The sequence below is a fragment of the Bombus vancouverensis genome, chromosome 1 (genome assembly GCF_051014615.1).
Source record: "Bombus vancouverensis nearcticus chromosome 1, iyBomVanc1_principal, whole genome shotgun sequence".
Lineage (NCBI taxonomy): Eukaryota > Metazoa > Arthropoda > Insecta > Hymenoptera > Apidae > Bombus > Bombus vancouverensis.
Genome location: NC_134911.1, coordinates 6,447,839 through 6,468,627, shown reverse-complemented (window position 1 = coordinate 6,468,627; position 20,789 = coordinate 6,447,839). Strand labels below are relative to the sequence as shown.

The 20,789-nt window shown below is 27.0% G+C and overlaps 3 protein-coding genes and 1 long non-coding RNA gene across 21 annotated transcripts; 2 read left to right on the top strand and 2 right to left on the bottom strand.

The window, feature by feature from the left end:
- Positions 1-72: 72 nt before the first annotated feature.
- On the top strand, positions 73-8,183 carry CrebB (Cyclic-AMP response element binding protein B). Of its 18 annotated transcripts, none has more exons than XM_076626622.1 (9): positions 73-190; positions 241-467; positions 1,324-1,531; positions 1,985-2,134; positions 2,344-2,473; positions 4,377-4,466; positions 4,949-5,092; positions 5,398-5,485; positions 5,585-8,183. In XM_076626622.1, the coding sequence occupies exons 3-9, from the start codon at positions 1,343-1,345 to the stop codon at positions 5,727-5,729; spliced, it is 936 nt and encodes a 311-aa protein (XP_076482737.1). In that variant the 5' UTR covers positions 73-190; positions 241-467; positions 1,324-1,342; the 3' UTR covers positions 5,730-8,183. The 18 variants fall into 18 exon arrangements, with proteins under 18 accessions (XP_076482737.1, XP_076482781.1, XP_076482970.1 ...); XM_076626666.1 differs by having other exon boundaries at positions 93-190; positions 252-467; XM_033341531.2 differs by lacking the exon at positions 73-190 and adding an exon at positions 576-724 and having other exon boundaries at positions 330-467.
- A 51-nt stretch (positions 8,184-8,234) lies between these two features.
- LOC117160614 (uncharacterized) lies at positions 8,235-9,723 on the bottom strand. The gene is made up of 6 exons (XR_004464832.2): positions 9,510-9,723; positions 9,269-9,325; positions 9,018-9,063; positions 8,791-8,836; positions 8,564-8,609; positions 8,235-8,379 (listed from the first exon to the last, which is right to left on the bottom strand). It is a non-coding gene; the product is annotated as an uncharacterized LOC117160614 (long non-coding RNA).
- A 285-nt stretch (positions 9,724-10,008) lies between these two features.
- Positions 10,009-17,822, top strand: Hyccin (PI4KA lipid kinase complex subunit hyccin). Its single transcript, XM_033341481.2, is given in 9 exon segments — positions 10,009-10,658; positions 10,962-11,096; positions 11,517-11,642; positions 11,716-11,933; positions 12,004-12,150; positions 12,262-12,392; positions 12,470-12,586; positions 13,324-13,854; positions 14,407-17,822. Coding segments are annotated over 9 exon segments (2,079 nt in total). The 5' UTR covers positions 10,009-10,508; the 3' UTR covers positions 14,931-17,822.
- A 766-nt stretch (positions 17,823-18,588) lies between these two features.
- LOC117160611 (uncharacterized) lies at positions 18,589-20,779 on the bottom strand. Its single transcript, XM_033341479.2, has 8 exons — positions 20,399-20,779; positions 20,162-20,303; positions 19,878-20,086; positions 19,657-19,803; positions 19,348-19,583; positions 19,071-19,256; positions 18,823-18,985; positions 18,589-18,757 (listed from the first exon to the last, which is right to left on the bottom strand). The coding sequence occupies exons 1-8, from the start codon at positions 20,552-20,554 to the stop codon at positions 18,722-18,724; spliced, it is 1,275 nt and encodes a 424-aa protein (XP_033197370.1). The 5' UTR covers positions 20,555-20,779; the 3' UTR covers positions 18,589-18,721.
- Positions 20,780-20,789: the final 10 nt, after the last annotated feature.

Here is a 20,789-nt window from a genome sequence, read left to right as displayed (position 1 = left end):
AATTTGATGTAACGCTTTTTATATAAAAAAATTTGTGCATTTAATAAATTAATACTTTTATTAACTATAATAAATGTTTCAATAAAATCAAAAACCAACACTATTATAAACAAATATATATTCCTGAAACACCTTTTTGCCCGATTATTAATAAATATGCCACTGTATATGAATCGCAGTTTGATAACTGGTAAGTCGAAAGTAATATTTAAGGAAACGTAGCTAGTATTTGATGTGAAGCACATATGTAGGAGAGCATCGTCCATCACCCATCACTATCCGATGCACGATCAGTTTTTTGAGGGGGTGGAGGGAAAGCACGTCGGCCATTTTGGTGGTGACGCGCAGCGCGGAGGTCGTGGGCTCCACCAGTGACGAAGCCACTGGAGTTTTGACGTGGCTGCTACGTACCTGCCCGTTTGCCCACTCCGATTGCAGCAAAGTTGGTGACGAGAAATACGTAACTGGTAAGTACCCAGCTGGAGAATAATAACAACCGGGCATGGACCACTGCGCTAACGGTGCACCGAAAATTGTTGCCGAAACTACTAGCATTTGACTTTTCATGATCCTAGTACAATCAGTTTTACGTCTGCTATGGAATATGCCGTAAAATATGGCGCCTTAAGGAAGATGTATGAATTTCTCGAAAAGGGCAATGGGGGTTACGTGACAATTCTGACATCTCTTTTCACCAATAACCGACTCACCGTGATGCCAATCGGTACAGTCTTAACCATGTTTCATCGTGCTTTTTCATTAATTTTCTGACCCTTCGATCATCCACGAAAACATCTCTTTTAAGTGTTTATTGTTCTCGTATTATTTTTAGATCTGCTTATGTAAATGACGCAGTAACACTGCCGATCGCTGACTGGCGGGAAATTTAAAACTTTTGCACTTTAACGGATAGATCCTGATTTTGACTTGAATACACACAGGTTTTCGAAAACCTATTTGTTCCGACGATGTTTATATTTAGTCTGGAATTTGTTTCGTAATACTTCAACTATGCATATATATTTGACTTTTTTCAAAAAAATATTGTCTACGGTTTCTGTGTAGTTTTGTTTTCATTAAAATGCTTAAAAGATCACTGAGGAGGTTAAATGTAATCTTAATGAGATGTATACGATGTTTATTCTTAATAGGACGATTCGATTAAATGTAAAATTTTTTGTTGTGCAACAATTTCAGCATTTAGTGTATCAAAAAATAGATTTAATTATCAGTGATAAAAGTTGAAAGGTTTGATTATACAGTATATATAAATGCAATTATAAAAATATACATAATTATGAAATTATTTTTCATCTTTTGTAGGGTTTGAGGTCCCCAGGCTATGGAAAGTATGGTTGAGGAAAATGGATCAGCTGTTGACCCATTGTCTACGGGTTCTCAAAGCGGTGATGCAGCACCAGCAATAGCCACTTCGGTACAATCTCTCAATAGAACACAGCAGCAAACTCATCATCTGGTAGCTTCTACCAGCATTGTGCAACTGACACTACCTACGTCAGGGGCAACACAGGTATACAGGAGAATCTCCTGTGTATCTATGTCTGATCATTTATTTCTTTATTTTAGTTCAAAGCATGCATATATAATTTATTTATGTTTTTAATCATAATTATGAATTAATTAAATAAGCACTGTGTGTATATTCACTCTTGCATAATGCTGGTTCAAATTAAGAAACTAAAATTCAAATTTAGTTTTCTTAATTAATTACTTCTTTATTTGTTGATTCAATGAATTTGGTGTTTCAATTTTTATGATAAATATTTTTATGAAATAGTTGTTTCATACCCACTTTATGATGACTTGCATATGCATGATGATATCAATCAATTATAAAATTTATTATATTTGGTTCATATTAAAACATTTTATGAATATTCATATTCATTTATTCAGTAATATCTATTCTTTAACATGCATAACATTTTATACATTTATGTATAATGTTTATTTACTCATTTAGGTACAGTCTGTTATACAACCTAATCAACAATCAGTAATTCAAACTGCAACGAACATTCAACCTGTTGCTATTTCAAAAGGAAATGTCATACTTGTGAGCAAACCCAACTCTGTCATACAAACAGCCCAAGCAAGTTTACAAACACTTCAGGTAAATATCTCGAGACCAAGTTATACTGTTGATTTCTTCTCATCTTCCTTTAAATGAACCATTTATAAGTAGATATAAAATTTGAATATACATGACAGCATTTTATATATATTAAATATTAAAAATAAATAATAAATAAATAATATAAATAAAAATAAATAATATTCAATAAATATAATAAAATATTATATTGTACATTAATGTATTAGGTGGTTGAAACTGGTAGTGATGATAGTTTCTCAGATTCAGAAGAATCTCCAGAACAAAGGGGAGGAATTCTTACCCGACGACCTTCTTACAAAAAAATTCTCAATGACTTAGGTGGTGGTGAAATTACAGGTATGATAAATTTATTTTTATCACATATCAGGAATAGAATTAAAATCAGAACGAACATTTCAATTTTTAATAGAATATTTACAAGAAGTAACAAGTTGTCATCTAGATATTTTATTACTTTAATTAAACTTACATATAAATTTATTAGTTCATTTATACAGGATGACCAAATAACATGTAAAAGCGGATATAACGCGATTCCTTGTAGAAAAATAAAAAAAAACGACATCAGATAAAATTTTTCCATTCATGACTTAATTTTCGAGAAAATTGAGTTTGAAAATTTACGAAGTATACTTGAATTTGGCTAATTCCGGACTGGACAAGACTAAATCATTGACAGGAAGTCATTTTATGTGTAAAAATAAGTTGAAAATGTAGAATTAAGAAAATAGAGTTTGAGCATATTTATTTAAGAATCGACCTAGTACATTTGTATGATAAATTTTCAAATTATTCATTATTTTTCTTAGAAACAAAGCGTTTTGCTAAAAAACTTTACTTCTCGGGTCGATTATTTTGTTTTTGTCCAGTTTGGAATTACTCATGTTCAAGTATATTTGATAAATTTTCAAACTCAATTTTCTCGAAAACTAAACAGAGAATGAACAAATTTTATTCCATATCTTTTTCTTATTTTTCTGCAAGGAACCACATCGTGCTTACTTTTATATGTTATTCGGACTGATGTATATATGTATATGTGTAATATTATTATATTCACCTTTTTATTCTGTCTTCCATATCTTAAAAAATACATTGACTCTCAGGAAATGATAAAGTGCATGTCAGTTCATACAACTATTGTTATGTACTGTCTACGTATTTCTTAAATAATTATTCCAATTAGTTATTATCTTATTAATTTACTTTAAATCTGAATAAATGCATGTATAATCAATCTGTCTTATAAGTCATTCTTTATCAAACAAATATTTAAGTATATTTATATAACTGTATTAGGATAATAATAAGGGATAAAAATGTGATACTTTATGCTTCTTAATATTTTATTTTATATATCTGAGAAAGGGAATGCCATACCAAGCTTAGAATATAAGTTAAAGTTTAAGTTAATAATATTAAATCAAAAACAATGCAATGAACTCTCCTCTAACCATTATTTATAGATACATGATATGAAGGAAAATTATTTATTTTTATTTAAATGAAATCCCGCTTATGTTTATTTATTTGGTACCAATAACATGAACTAAAAAGTAACTTTTTTATAATTTAAGGTAAATACACAATTAATTTGATTAAAAATATCTAGTATTCTCAATATATCTGTTTGTAGATAATTAGTCAATTATAAATTTTATAGTTAAAGTTAAAGATATTTATAACTAAAATTTAAAAAATTATTAAAACCAACAAGACACATTTGTTATTTTTAATAAAGTTTCATTTTGTTCAAAAAATCGAATATTAAAAAATTATTTGTTCTATTTATACTTTGCAAGACTGCATGTTTTTATTGCTTAGCTTTTATTTTTATTTTAATCTATTTCCTTTTTGTATGAGCTGACTGCACAGCATTATAATAAAAATATGAAAACAGCAGTCAGAAAGGAAATAGCATACAATGATATTTTATTTTTATTATACTTTTTATTTATACAAAATCATCTTTCTGGATGCACATCTTTTTAAACATACACGTATGTACAATTACATGCTTTTATGCAATCAGGAAAGTTATTTAAGAAGAAATGTACCAAATATTAACCAAATTGTTTTGGTATCATTGTTTCTAGAAATGAATGCCATATTCATTATATTATTTTCTCATGAAATATATGTCACATTCTGGAAATTTTTCAAATTGATTTAGATTAAATAAATTAACACCGATAACAACTCTATTATAATTGGGGGTTGTATTAATTCGGTGTTACAGACGGTCGATTGCCCCCTCTAGAATCATCTTCTGAGTGTGATTCTAACGTGGACAGTGAAGTGTCGTCCCATTCGCTTCATTATCAGACAGGTTGGTTATTTTTTCTTCTACATATCTTTCCTGGCTGTCCTTTATTTAATTCTGTGCACAATCCTAGCCATTGTCCTTTCATTTTAATGAAGATAATGTTAGGAGAGTAAATTAGAACTATTAGTCTAAAGAACTTAAAATTTTATTCCTTTCGTCCTTATACATATTACCTGATGTAATACTATATATGATTTAATATTTTGTATGATTGCTTGGTGTGGCATCCTTGCTTATGGGGTTTTCAATTCTGTTTATAAATATATATAGGTTTATCTATATATACCCAATAATATAAATAATCATTATAATTGTTAAAAAGCCATTCAGATTTATGTTTACCTTTTCTATGTGCTATCATTTAAAATAAATGATTTTTAGTACCTCTATTTAGTAAAAAATTGTGTTATATGAAATATGCTTAGTTAGATGTGTATTGTCTTTATTAATACTGTGTCAGTAATTGAGATCAATGCAATTTACAGTAATTCCTGCTGGAACCATACAAATTGCAACTCAAGGGGAAGGTGTGCCTGGACTTCATACATTAACTATGAGTAATGCAGCAACTGCAGGTGGAGCTATAGTACAGTATGCACAAGGCCAAGATACACAATTTTTTGTCCCAGGTGCGCGTTTTTTCATAGTTTTTTTAACATTGAATTTTTTAATAACTGATATATCCCTGACATTTTCTTTTAATTTTTTTTTTAAATATAAATAATTTTTGTATTCAATAGAAGTGTGCGAGTATCTGAAATTATGGATATTCACAAACCTCAGATTTTAATTAAAAACTTTCAGGATCCTAACTCAATTGTTAAAGAAATTCTGGTACTCGCTTACTTTTAGTATCTAATAATAATATTAATAATATACATAAATTTTCATTGACTGATTGTGAATAACAAAATTAAAAATTTGGGGAATACAGTCTCTGACAATGTTCCAGCTTACACAGGACATGGTGTTGTAGTAGAAGATGCAGCTAGAAAAAGAGAATTAAGGTTGCTTAAAAATAGGTAAGATTTGAAGGAACTGGAAATACTTTTAATTATAATTTTCGTAATTGTCCTTGTTTATACAAATATTTAAAAATATAAAAATACTTTTTCTTATAGACAAGCAGCCCGCGAGTGTAGAAGGAAAAAGAAAGAATATATAAAGTGTCTAGAAAACCGTGTTGCGATATTGGAAAATAGAAATCAGACGTTAATAGAAGAACTCAAATCGTTAAAACAGCTATGCGAACCGAAAACTGACTGAGGTTGGTGTTTAATGTTGAAACATTGTATGAAAACTATTAACCTGCTAAAAAATTTGTACATGTCTTCTTTATGTACATTATCCTAAACGTTGTTAGGTAAGCGATGGTGATGTACATGCATTCTTATAAATAAGTGTTTCTGTAACATACTGTATTTAAAATGCGAATATGAAGGCTTGTGAAACTTGCTGTTACTAAAGCGAGAAGCCAAAGGTATATGAAATGCAGAGGCAGCAAACTTATAGGCAATATTCTGGAAGTCAATCTATATTTTGGATAAACTTAACAATCATATAAATTTAGGTTATTAACGTTTACATTTTCAAAAAATGTGTTGATAACCAAACGATAATATTAACGTTTGGAATATATTCATTTAGATTACAGTGACTATGTGATGTTGAACGGAACTGTTTTACTCACACATAAATATTGTATCCATGTAGTTTCATTCTATTAAAAAAAAAATTTACATTAGTAAAAAAGTGAAAAGAATTATAAAAAACAAGAACCCGAGAGTATATTTAGTAGTCAATTTATAATAAATAATTGGTCGCTAAAAAATACACATACTTGAGGAAAACGCCTTATACACAATATTTGCTAGTGTAACTTAGAAATTAGATACAGCTACGAATTAAAATCACATAGTTTCTGCATTAAAAAAAAAGAGCATAGTTGTTAGACAATAGTATCTGTATAATTTTTTTCCAATTTCTCTATTCTTTTATACTTGAAAGAGACAGGTCCATTAAAAAAGTGCATCTATTAGAGGTGTTTGAATGAAAAGATAATGGGATGGTTGTAAATAGATAAATAGACCGAAATTCTACTACTTTGATTATTGCTGCTGCAATATGTACGTGTATAAAGTGTCGTCTCAATATAATTTTTTACTTTAAATACAAACTTCAGAACTGTATTATGAAGAAAAATATAATTTATACAATGTAGAGAAATGTGCTATAAAAAAGCATTAGGCGAAATGCTCTCGTCTTATTTTACTTTCTATTTTAAGATGCCTCAAGTGCAAGAAGGTGAAGAACAGAATTTGTAAAATACAAATATAAATGTAATATATATCTGGAGTGCCTTGAAGATTTCTGTATAGGGTGATTTATAAATTCATGTCAATACTTCAGGTGATGAATCTACGCTAATCTATTTTAATGTATAGATTCACTCCCTGAAGTATTGACATGCTTTTATGAATCACCCTGTATATATATATATAGTATATAAATAAACACGCGCAACTGCGCTCACATACATACATACGTATGTATAAAATTATGTTTTAGGCAAATATGGGTACATAACAATATTTTTGAATTATATATTATGTTATAGCTTTACGTCCTGCGTAAAAATACGTACGTTGCGTTAAAATTGAAATTTCTATTCCGATACATTTTCATATTTTTTAAAATTAAATGAAACCTTTAAATCGCTAGTATAAGCCATAAACTAAATTACATGTCGATACGATTGCATCTATTTAATGTCCCAATAGAAAATATGAAAATTTGTTACAATCAGATAATTTGCATATTATGTTTTATAATATTATTAAAAAGAAATTATTTTTTAATGTCTGACACATACTTATTATCATGCTAGGAATTATTTATCCAATGCATTTTTCCCATAAAATCAATGTTCTGTAATCTAAGTATAAAAACTATTTGATGTATAATTTTGATTGTTATATATTTATAAGAAAAATACAATTTCAAATATGAAAGGTCCAGTTTGATCATTTAATGATGTAATATAAACTGTTCAACACATTTAAAAATGATATTGCTGATAATTTGAAATTATTTTATTGGTGCAATTTTGTTCCTTTTTGATTTTTTATAGGATATCAAAATATTGTTTGTAAAATAATTTATACAAAAACATACTTGTAATATTTCGAACTATTTGCATACATATCATTTTTTTAATATTAATAATATGTATTTTTTAAATACAATCCAGATAAAATTTACAGTTACTGATCAGACTGGAAAAATTTGTTGTATAGGTATGATGCGTAATTTGTCAAGTTTATTTGTTATCAAAACTATTCACTCTGATAATAGAAAACAAATACAGTTATAATCTTCGTACATGCTTAATATATCATTTGTAATTGAATAATTTTATTGCAAAATAGATCGTTGCCGAATTATTCTCTGTAAATTGAAAGTACAATGTACTTATAGTGACTTGTTATAAAATAAAAACGATTCACTATAAGTTTCTTTTCTCCTACATATTTAAATCTGGTTTAATTTAGGCAAAGTAATACTGTACACATTTTCATCTGTGTTTTAATGTTAATTCTATGTATAATATATGTATATCTTGATTGCTGCACCGATGATATGAAATATTGTATATAGATAATATATGTATTTTTGCATATCATTTGTTTTTGAAAAATATAATTCATAAACCTCTTTAAAGATACTGTTATTTTATTACAAAGACGTAGAAAACAATTGAAATAAAACAGATTGAAAATTAACTGTTTAGACATTTAATCAGATATTAAGTGAACAGAAATATATATTTAACAAAATAGTATTTATTATATATACAGTTACTTTCTTGTTAAAAGTACAAATTAGATGATACTGCTTTAGTGGATTATCTTCTCATCTAAAATACGAAAAATATTATAAAATACATGTCTTAAACATATTAAGTTTGAACATCTAGGTTTAAAAAATCAGGTGGTAGTGCATGTAATGAATAATCATGAACTCATATGTGAGTGATCAAATCATCATATATATTAAAATTCTTAATACAAATCTTATAAGAAAGTAATAATAATACTAACCATATCGCAATAACTTTTTATAAGTATCATAACTTCATTCAGTAACCTGAAATCAATATAACTAAATTAAATTTTTATTAATAATTATAATATATGTTTACTTAAAACGAATGATTCAGTTGGTAGTGCATGTAGTGAATAATCATGAACTCATATATGAGTGACAAAGTCATCATATATTAAAATTCTTAATACAAATCTTATAAAGAAGTAATAACAATACTAACCATATTGCAATAATTCTTTGTAAGTATTATATCTTCATTCAGTAACCTAAAATCAATATAACTAAATTAAATTTTTATTAATAATTATAATATATGTTTACTTAAAACGAATGATTCAGTTGGTAGTGCATGTAGTGAATAATCATGAACTCATATATGAGTGACAAAGTCATCATATATTAAAATTCTTAATATAAATTTTATAAAGATGTAATAATAATACTAACCATATTGCAATAACTCTTTGTAAGTATTATATCTTCATTCAATAATCTGAAATCAATATAACTAAATTAAATTTTTATTAACAATTACAATATTTGTTTACTTAAAATAAATGATTCAGTTGGTAGTACATGTATCAAATAATCATGGAATCTTACAAAGTGGTTAATGATTCAGATATTATCATCTATTACTATATCATCTATTATCATATATTACTGCAAATAAGAATAAGAAAAAATACAGTACATACTACTTCATTCTTCCTTGATATTCTTTGATTAACCATTAGGAAGTTTCAATGATTCTCCTGGAAATAAATTGTTACAAAGTTCAAAAATATTTATTTAGAATTTTTATAAATACAAAAAATTGACTGATTAAAATACCATTGCATAATAACGATGATTCATTATTACAGATGTTTTTAGATTACAAAATCTTGAAAGAAATGCAAATTTGTAAATAATAGGAAACATGTGCTGGACACTTACTTGTATTAATATTTGTAGAAGTTGAGAAAAAAAATGACATTCTAAAACTTTTACTTTACAACATTTTTATAATTTTCCATTAATTTTTCGACCGACTTATGTGGCCGCTCCACTTTTTAATAAATAACTTTCAAACCTCATTTTAAACATCTTTGTGAATCACCAGCGTGATTACCAGCAACGTTTAAAATGATCCAAAAGTATGAATGTTAAGTTTGAAGCTGAACATTTATTTTTTGCCGACTCTGGGTAAATTCTTATGTGTGCGATAATCTTAAACAGGGCTATTTGAAAACATGTTTTTTATAATTATAGAATTATTATGAAAAAATTGGAAGTTTATGTAAATATTACAGAAATTATAACTGTATATTTATTCAACATTTATATCTCAGTTTCGTTAATTCTAAATAATTTAAAGTTTTTATCCAATCAAAAATGAGTAGATTCTCTTGTACATTTATGGCAATGATACATACCTATCTAGTTGTTAGCAATTCATCTCACAAGCTACCGTGGTTACAAAGTTACAAGTGTCAGCCTTAAAAGTGAGAATTGTATGCCGTTCGATGAAGACATGGAGGTAACTAAAACATGTTTCATCGTGATCTCAATAGAGTTGTAACTTTCTTGTTAACTATCATTAATTAATACAAGAGCAACTATAACGACAAACAAGGGATTTAAATTTAAGAGATTGAAATCGCGCGTGACAACGACGTCGAGCAATGTTACTGATATTTCATGCTATTACAGTTGTCTTGGTATTCCAATTTACATATTTATCTTAAACATGACATAAATTAATCGATTGAAAGTAATGATGCATACTGGACGAATGATTTTTAAGAAACGTATTTATGAATAAATAAATCATTTTGATGATCAATCATAAGATTCGTGTGATGATTGTCAAAGTATTAGATGGTTTATCTTGGATACCGAAATTTCTTATCAACAAAATCCTGATTTATTGACACAGGCAAAAGGAAAATAAAAATGACGGAAAGTTTAATAAATGAATGGCTAGTAGATTGTGCAGATGTGTCATCGTCAGAGCTCCATACTTTTGCCACTACTTTATCACAAGACAATGAAATAGTCAGAGCGCTTTATGTACTCTTGGAAGAACGTAGTAAATATAGTCAGGTAATATATTTCTGACAAATATTTTTTATACCTTAATAGAATTTAATTAATTCCTTTGACATATATATTAAATCTTATAAAGTTTTTGTTAGTTTATTTTTAACTCTTTCGTGTCAAAGTTCAAGTATTGTCCGGCATTGTAATATTGGGCAGATCGACGCCCTCAGAAATTATGACCGAAAAGAGTTAATATTGAAATAAAACTCAAATAAAATGTCTTCTGTATAAAGTTCTGTCTTTTATTTGAAAGTATATTAGATTATATTTTATTCATTTATACCAACATTTTTTTATTCATTGTAGTTAATGGATACAGTATGCGATCAGTTATATAATTTTTATCGCTCTCGAGAAACAGAATTGCAAAGGTTCACCTTGCAATTTTTGCCAACATTAGTATACATTTACTTGAATTCTGCAGCTCATGGTGACATTAAGGTAAGGTACTATAATTGTTGGGAAACAATACTTAAACAACATACTTAAATCATGTTATATAACAGAACAACTATAATTTAAATCAAAATTATATGGTAAAATAGCACTGTCATTTCTTAATTATAGGACAGTTATATTCAAGTGAAATATGTACAAACTCCAATTTAAGTTAAAAGATATTATGATATCAGTAATTTAGAAATTTTTACACAACAGATATGTAAAAATATATTTGATCTCAATTTTCATTTAATATGTATCAATATTTTCATTCTTTAAATATTTTGTTAAATACATCTTAAGAAATATACAAAAGAATTATAATTGCTGTTTCTTAATACAAAAAGTAAATCATACGCATCCATTATCTCAAATTTTTAATTTGACATACTCTCAGTTAAGTTAATTCTCTTTTTACAGAATTGTCGGTCTGTAGAAACACTACTAATTGGTTTGTATAATCTAGAAATAGTGGATAAATCTGGGCAACAAAAAGCAATTTCTTTTAGACTACCTTCACTTGCCATGCTTTCCATATTTCATGAGGTATATCTGTTTCGCTAGACAATTGAATTTTATAAGTATGTAAATGTTATTCTAATTACTCCTTCTTGTACAGCCTGCAAGTTTGGCACCTGCTTCTTTAACTGAGAGTGCAGTACGCAGGTTTGAAGAATGTAATACGAAACTTGTTAGCTGGGGTCCACTGCAACAAGTTGAGACACTAAATGCTCAAAATAGATTAAAAGTTATGACTGCTCTTCTTTTTATCTATAATCAACAACTCGGTTATATAAGTAAATTTGCATTAGAGCAATTATGCAAAGTTGCTACCAAGTAAGATGAAATTAATTGTTTTTATATATTTGATAAATATATAATAATTATATCAAATCATTTATTGCAGACTTGTTACTCAAGGATTTATGAAGCCAGGACATCATCAACGATCCTCGTATGGAAGCGAGTCTAGTTTCGTTCCAAGACTTCTACCACGTATACCTGTATCAAGTCAATTTCTCCTTGAATTCTTGCATGCTGTATACTTTGCTATGTGAGTAACATATTTTTCAAATAGTAACTTGTCAAGTAAAGTAAATATCATATTAATAAAGAAAATATTTTACTAAAATTAATAGTAATAAAAAGTAACATATATTGGCAGGTATAATGACTGTTGGTATTTAGGAACACAAGCAGTAGACGATATTCATAATCGAGCATGTTATGAAACATATCCAGACGTTATGCTAGTCACAAATGCTATACGTAATTCTGCCAGTACTGGACCATCAGGTATGTCAATACAAGATAATCAATACAAAAATGTAAAATATGTTATACAAATATTTAATGATAATTAATCATTCTAGGACAACCTAATGACGGGCCAATTGGGATTAGTGTTGCATTATCGCCAGCTACTGCAACCGCTACGGTATCTAAATCGATGATCACAAATGCTTCGTTCCGGACCAAAAAGTTACCAGGTATATGTTTTATTTTAACTAAATCTTTATATCATCTGACAAATTAATATGCTCAGACATTTTATTTATGTTTATTTTTTTTAATGTCTTACGCACAATACGAGAACTATTTTTTATTAAATTAATTATAAATATCCAGCATGTCAGTTGTTGTATAGCAATGACTAATTAGTATGCACTGAAATAAATGAATAACATAATGATAAATGAATTTAAATAATAATAAATGAACTAAAAGTTTTTTAATCTAGACAATTTTTTTAAATAAAAGTTAAGAATCAAAGATAAACATATAGTATATAATATGAGATATTAATGTGTACATGGTGAAAAATGCATGAATATAATGAAGTATATGAATTTTATCATAAACAAATGGCATTTGATAGTAATTGTAGTTATCTTTCTAAATATATTTTAGTTTATAACTCTTATCCCTCATCACTCCAATGTTGTCGGTTGGAGTAGAACGTTGGTTTGCGATTGGCAGCATCGCTGATGGTTTGAGTGATAAGAGTTAAGTTAGAATAGATCAATATTTGCATTTAGTAGTATGAATGAGATTTTCAAAATTCACAGATAGAAAAATTTATTTCTTTATAAAAATTTAATTTTGCATGAAGTACATATTCCACAAATACATAGAACACATATTTAAACATTTGATCAGTAACAAATACATTTTATAAGTTATTGGACTAAGCAAATGTGCATTGCTTGCAAACATATGTCGTTAGACGATCTGGATGAGAAGTTATTTGAAGATGAGGTGTACGCTACCCAACTTGAAAAGCAACCACAACCAACAGTATCTAACACTACGAAGAGGTTCCCTTGGCATTGGAAGCATTCACTTCCGATTTCAAGCGAAGAAGATACCAAAATAAGAAAACTCAGTTCTTCCTCAATGGAATTCTCTAGACGAGGAAGCACATGTAGCAATCAAAATTCCCCTGTCAAATCCTCTCCTAAACGAAATTTAAGAGAACATTTGAAGAAAAATGTATTTGAGAAAGGTGAAGATCACAATATGAAAAAAGTGAGAAAAGAGCATAAAGAAAACATTAATTTAGCTCGTGACGAGAACAAAATTGGATCTAGTTCGCATTTGTATAATGTATTGGAGGAACAATTTCTGGGGGAAATGGTTCATGAATCAATGGAAAATTTGTATCTGGAAGGAAATAAATCAATTGGTTTTCATACGACTGCTGCCCTGTCAACAAATACATGGTACTAGTGATTCAGTTTCAGCACTTTAGAATCACTGAATATTATCAAAATTTCTCCAGCAAAACACGCGGCAAATTAGCTGTTACACTGTGTAACATTAACTATTTTAATTAGTAGCAGTTTGTGCATTTATCAATGAATTCGTTTCAGAGGATCCACCATTATTAAGAGCAAAAGAATTCAAGCCTAAAGTATTACTTACTTTATCGAAAGGCACATAATGGAAAACCTGCATGCAGTTTTGGCACATTTATTTTCATTGAAGATAGTGCATTTGTTATCACACAGGTTTACCCTACGTCTTTCCTATTTCCTATTCTGTCCTTAAATATTAATTTTTTAATATCTTTGTTTGTTTGCTACCCTTAATTTATAACATGCATGAAATATTTCATTCATGTTGTCATACATGTAAATTTTACGAATATAAATAATAGTACAAATATAAAGCTTAATACTTTTATTTTCTGCTTTACACAGATTGCTTAATTTCTTGCATTTTATTCTCACAGTATTTTAATGTATTTTTTAAAAATATGACCTTATTACGATTTTAATATCGTATTCTTATTTTTTCTTTTGTTCAGATGATATACCAATTCAAGAAACAAAGGAAGATTCTGGAGGGGAAGGTAAAAGTAATCTTGTATCGATCACAGAAGAAGAATCGATAGAACCAAATAGAGGTGGTTCAATAAGACAATCGAAAGATCAAAAGACTGCGTCCAAAATCACGAATTTCCCGGTACTTGGAAAAAAGCCGCGAGAAAAGGATGGTAAAATAGCTAAGAATGCTCACGTTAGCGTTCCTGAAAAGGAAAAAAGACTTGGATCTCAAGCGACTTCAAAGGAAAGTATTAAAGGTAGTTCCTCTATGTTAAATAGTGAATCAACAGAAATCGATGGAAATGTTAATGGGTGTTCAGTCAGGAAAAAGAATAATAGTGTAGAAAATAATTCAGTTACAGTAGACAATGTTTCTTTGATTGATGGCGAACGTCTTGCGTTAGGCGGAGAGATAGATAACACTAATATGGATACTTCTGTTACTTTAAGAACACATAATGAAAATGAATCGCTAACTTCGTCTATCCAAGTCAGTTCTGTTTAAGTTATACAGATAGATTTTTAGAATGGAAATGAAGAAAAGAGTAATGGACCATACATTGAACGACTGAAACAAATTGTTGTTGTAGTTTCTTATTTAATTGTACATACATATTCTTTCCTTATTTTTAAGAACATATACACAGTATATAATTGAATTAAATTATTGATTCTGTAACAGACCAAGATTTATTTAATATGCTATTTATTTTGGAGCGAATATTATTGTACATAGTTGATTCAAAAGTGGTCCATTACTATATTGATCTCCATACTCTGTTTAAAAAAAAGTTAATAAAATAGTAATGGGGAAGGGAATAATAAGTTCACACTAAATATTTTTCTTTGTATATTAAAGGATTCTGTTATAATCGTTCTTATAATATGTCTGTTAAACCATTCAATAGATTTATATTCGAATATTCTAGTATATGATTGTTTAAAGATTTTAATTATCAAAAAATTTAATAGACTCATAGGAAAATGATTTAATATTTTAATTAATTCAAAATATCAAAGTGAAAGGGCAATATTTTGATTAATTCAGAATATTAGAATAAAAAGATTTATATCAATTTTTTCAGAATTATATTTATTAAATTAAATAGTGCTACTTTTTAATATAATATCTTTTATTTTGTCATTCTTCACTCAATTACTTAGGCCTTGGCTCCTTGGAAACCAGAAAGACACACAGATGGGCTAGTGTTATTTTTTAATAACTACATTATTTAATTCTATCATGCTTGTATATTTTCGTGGAAAAATGTAAGGCTAAATGGCTAGTAATTTTATGAATGCTAATAATATCGTTCTATATCCTATAGCAAAAAATAATGGAGATATCTTATAATTTCATTAAAAAAATTATTTGCAGTATCGAATATCGAGTATCGAATATTCTGTGAAAAGAATATAATATGACTGACTTATTCTTTGAGACAGTAAAAATTGAATTTAGAGAAATCTTATAATTTTTCTAATAATCGTATTTTCTATAACATCTTTATGTCTATCTGTATAGAATTACGTGCAAATTACGTTTAAATAAAAATATGTTTTGCCATAAATTTTGAATGAACAAAATGTTTTTAACTCATTGCATTGTGTTTGTTCAATCTCGGTTTTAAAATAATTTATATAAATGTTTTTCTATAATTCTAATACTAAGAGTAATCTTACTTTGTAGTAAAAATGCGTTGAGAAAAATATTTGCAAGTAAATCTTCATGATTCTAACAGTATATAACAGTGTTTGTAAATTTACATTGTGACAGAAAATATTTAAACCAAAGTGTTTTTTCAAAATTGTTTATTGATTATCTCTTGTTTTAAATAACATAACAAAACTAATTTAAAATTTATAATTACTGAAAAAATACTAAGAGTCATAAAAATGTTCATAAATCTGAGTAATATGTGTTTAAAAGATCAAAACTTGGAATTGGTATTTACTTAAAAAGACTGTACATTGCATCACATTATTACTTAGTCTGATAAAAAAGTATACCATTATGATTTGTTAATCAATCAGAGTGTTCAATATGGTATCATATGCATATTAATATCAAATCAAAAAAAAGACAGAAAGAAAAAAGGGAGATATATAATATACATTATATGTATCCCCAATGTATGTATATATGTATCCCCAAAGCAATCATTTAACTCTTGTGACACTTAAAAATTTTTTTAATAATCATAAATTCAGTCTATCAAATAATAAAAGGAGGCTGATTTATATTCTACTTCTTAAGAAAGATGGGACTTTGTATAGTATCATTACTTTCACAATTTATTTTTGGAATTCCATGATTTCTGAATTTATTTAGAACATAAACAGATTGAAATTTGCTATATTTTATTACAACTTTTAAATTGTTCCCTATTCCAGTGTATTATTGTTACGAATGTTATATTATAATTTTTCAATAAAAAAATATTTTATTTTTATTTCTTTTGTATTATTAAAAAATACTGTGCAAAATGCATGTGTTTGTGCTTTTTTTGAACATTGAAGATAATTAGTTCGGAGAACTTTTGTAACTAGTAAGATTTTAAAATGAAAATATCTGAACACTTTCTAATACTTATACATAGCATATTATGTGAAACACAATTTAAGAAAAATAGTTCTTTATATTATTTGAAAGTTCTAAATTGATACCCATTGGAGAAACAAAAGCAGAAACCACAAGATTATAAATTAATTTATTTAAAGGGAGCCAGAATTTAGTTTTCTGTATCACTGCCATGTAGTGTAATTTAATCAATTAAATTGTATTAATAACTTAAGTTTATAAGTTTAGTTGATTATATACATTATTATACCTAAAATTACACGTCCCTATACATGCGCGTGTGACATATAAATGTTTAAACGAACAAGAAATAATATGAATTGTAAGTATTAAATAATATAAACTGTATAGGGAGGACATCTACACAGCAGATAAGTTAAAAGATTGTTAAATTTATTGAAATATTTGTACAAAAGATAAAAAGAAAGGGGAATTGGTGAATATATAAGAAATGTAAGATTTAATGTAAACTTTGGAGCCATTCACTATTTGTTAAAGAATTGCTCTTTTCTGTACATTTGACAAATTTTCTTGGGCACTTAGTTCCATCATATATACATAGAGAAAACTCTTGTATACAAAAAGAAAGATATGTATATAATGTTTCATGACAACTATTAATGATACTCATAGAGCGATAAATAATAACCATAATATCTTGTATGTTTGTGCAAATTATGCAAAATTATGACAATTCATGTATATGCTGTTATAAATATTGTACATTATTTTAATTTATGATTATGATAGTATTAAAGCTTGTTATATTGTTAAAGCTATCAATATGTAAATAATATATAAACTTATTGCACAGAGGAGATTTGATTGAGTTTATTGATGAAACATTCGATTTTCATTGCATGTCTAATATAAAGCCAACATTAACATTGGCATACTTTGTAAACATAAAACAAAACTAAAACAAAATGCACAAAATATATACTACTTTTCATAATGACGACATATTTTCATTATCAATATCAAAAGATAAAAGCATACTTTTCTTTTATTATTAAGTAAAAATTCAGTCATTTACAACTGTGCATTTTTGAAAACAGAATACATTCCAAACAATTTGAAATTGTTACATCACAGATATTATTAAATTAAAATTGTTAATATATTAAAACTATATAAATTGAAATTATTTTATTAAAATGTTCGTGCTTTGAAAATTATTTTAAATGTAAAGCCATGAGAATTGAGATATTTTTCAACTTATGAATTTTATAGATATAATGATGAGTTTTGTACATTGAATTTAAAATCAAGTATGTAACTTGTTCCATATATATACATATAATTCAATTTTATTATAAGTGTAAATAAAATAAAGATTTATTCTTTATTTATCTTCTTACGAGTATTGTGACTTGTAGAAAATCTACTTGTAACTATAAACTTATCGTCATAAATCTGTTGAAATTACTACTTGGCAATACACGCAATAAAACTATTAAAATAAGCTAATAGAAAAAAATCGAAGTATTTATATTAATTCTTGTATTAAAGCTGTATTGTTGTATTTTATATATTTATTCACATTAATTATTCTTTAGCACTTATTAAATGATGCAATAAAAATAATATTTAGATAAATAAATACGCAATAAATTATACAGAAATGCTGTTAATATATGTAATTAAATGAAATAAGATACACTGTGTTTTTAAATATATATTCCCTGATACATTTACAAGATATAACATGATTGTTATTCAATTGTCCACGTTTTCCATAAAGATTTTTCCTAATAATGCAGAAAAATTAATTATATATATATTGTATAATATGTGACATTCTAATAAAACTTACACTTGAAATTTCATTGTTGTATAAATCTTGGTAATTTTTTAAAAGTCCTGCAGTTTCATCTTCCAATTTCTTTATCATATTCTGAATCTTTTTTAGCTTTAAACAATCTTCATTGTGTTGGATTTGTGCTTTTTCTAAATTTTCTTTACATAACTTCTTATTACTGTAATTAAAGATCTTTTTTAAATCCAAACAAAGGAAGTAATCCTTTATTTAAAATAGCATAGGAAATTTTAACTCTAATTCACCTTAATAATTGAGTATTTAAATTACGTAAAGGAGAGAGACGTTCATCACACTGTGCTTGAAGTTCATTTATTTCATCTTCTTTATCATGATCCTTTTGAACTACTAATCTTTTCTCAGATTCTGCAACATCTGTTCTGAGAGTATCGACTTGTTTCTTTATAGTATCCTCTTGTACTTTTATTTTTCTGAAAATAGAAAATAGAAAAAAGCTGAGAGTGCAATAAATTAATACTTAAGGAATTCTTAATCAAGATTAAAGAAAAATTATTTAATCACTTTAATCGATCGTGTATATCTCGAACTTCAGTGAACTTTTCCAATAGTTCTTGGGTAAAAGCCAATTCATTTTTTTGTTGTTCAATCAAACATTTTTTATCCTGGAATGCTGCCTGTATTGTTTCACGTTCTTTGACTTTAGCACTTAGCTGTTGTTCTAATTCACTTAAACGCTTTTGATATCCTTCAGGAGATTTTACAATTTCTGATTGCAATTCTGTTATTGTTTTATTTGACTATAATTATATATCGTAATCATTATGTAACATAATACATACAAATAATTTCAATTTTCAGATGTTAATTTACCTTTAATGCCTGTGCTTTATAAGTTCCACAAAGTTCCACTGTCTTTTGCTTTTCCTCTTCTGCAGCTGTTATCTTTGCCGCTAATTCAATTTGTTTTTTATTATTCTTCTCACGTTTAGACTGTAGCTTTTGAATTTCAACAATAAGCTAAAGAAGAATAGATCAATATAATATAAATAATTTATAATATAAATACAAACTGAATTTACCAATAATAGTACCTTTTCCTTTATTGATAGTTGTTTTGCTATATGCAATGCCTTGTCATTTATAGCTTGTAATATTTCATTTTTCTTTTCCACCATATCGTGTAAGATCTTTGCCCGGTTCTGAATTTCAATAACTTTATCTTCTATATCTGATTCTTTATTAGTTGCGTACAATATGAAATTTGCAAGAAATTTTGCTTGTTTCCGTACTCTTTTTGATCCTGAACAATACAATCATTTTTCATCAAAGTGACAAATATTATTTATAACATTTTAAGTTTATAATTAAATACTACCTGGACTGGTAATATCTGTAATACACAGATCTTTTAAATATATTCTATCACATATTTGAACCATAACAACATGCAAATTTATGAGTGCAATTATACTAGAATCTTCACAATATGACATTATGTCCCGTTGTTCTATTGTTGCCTATAGTAAAATTAAATTTGGTATATTGTACTTTGTATTATATTTTTTTTGTATAATTATATTTGTATTTGAATAACAAATAATATATTTCTTACATTATCAATTGCATTAACATCAATATGAAACCTTCTTAGAAACGTTTCAATTAGGTTTACAATAAATTCTTCTGTCGGATTTTTTAAATCATTTATGCTTGACGGAAGATTAGCTTCAGTTAAAATACTATGAATCTTTTCTATATCTAAATCCATGTTTCGTATTCAAAGATCTTTCGTACTTACAATACGAATTGTTCTTGCTTTACCTTTATAAGACAGTTACAGATAGTTTAATTTCAAACATGTTCGAATTTATTTATAACACATGCGCAAATGATGTCCAACTATTCCTTATAGCAAGTTTTCAATTGAAATTTTCATATCAATCTCCTAATATCTACTTGTATTTATTAAATATATAAGTTCATAAATTAACATATATCAAATT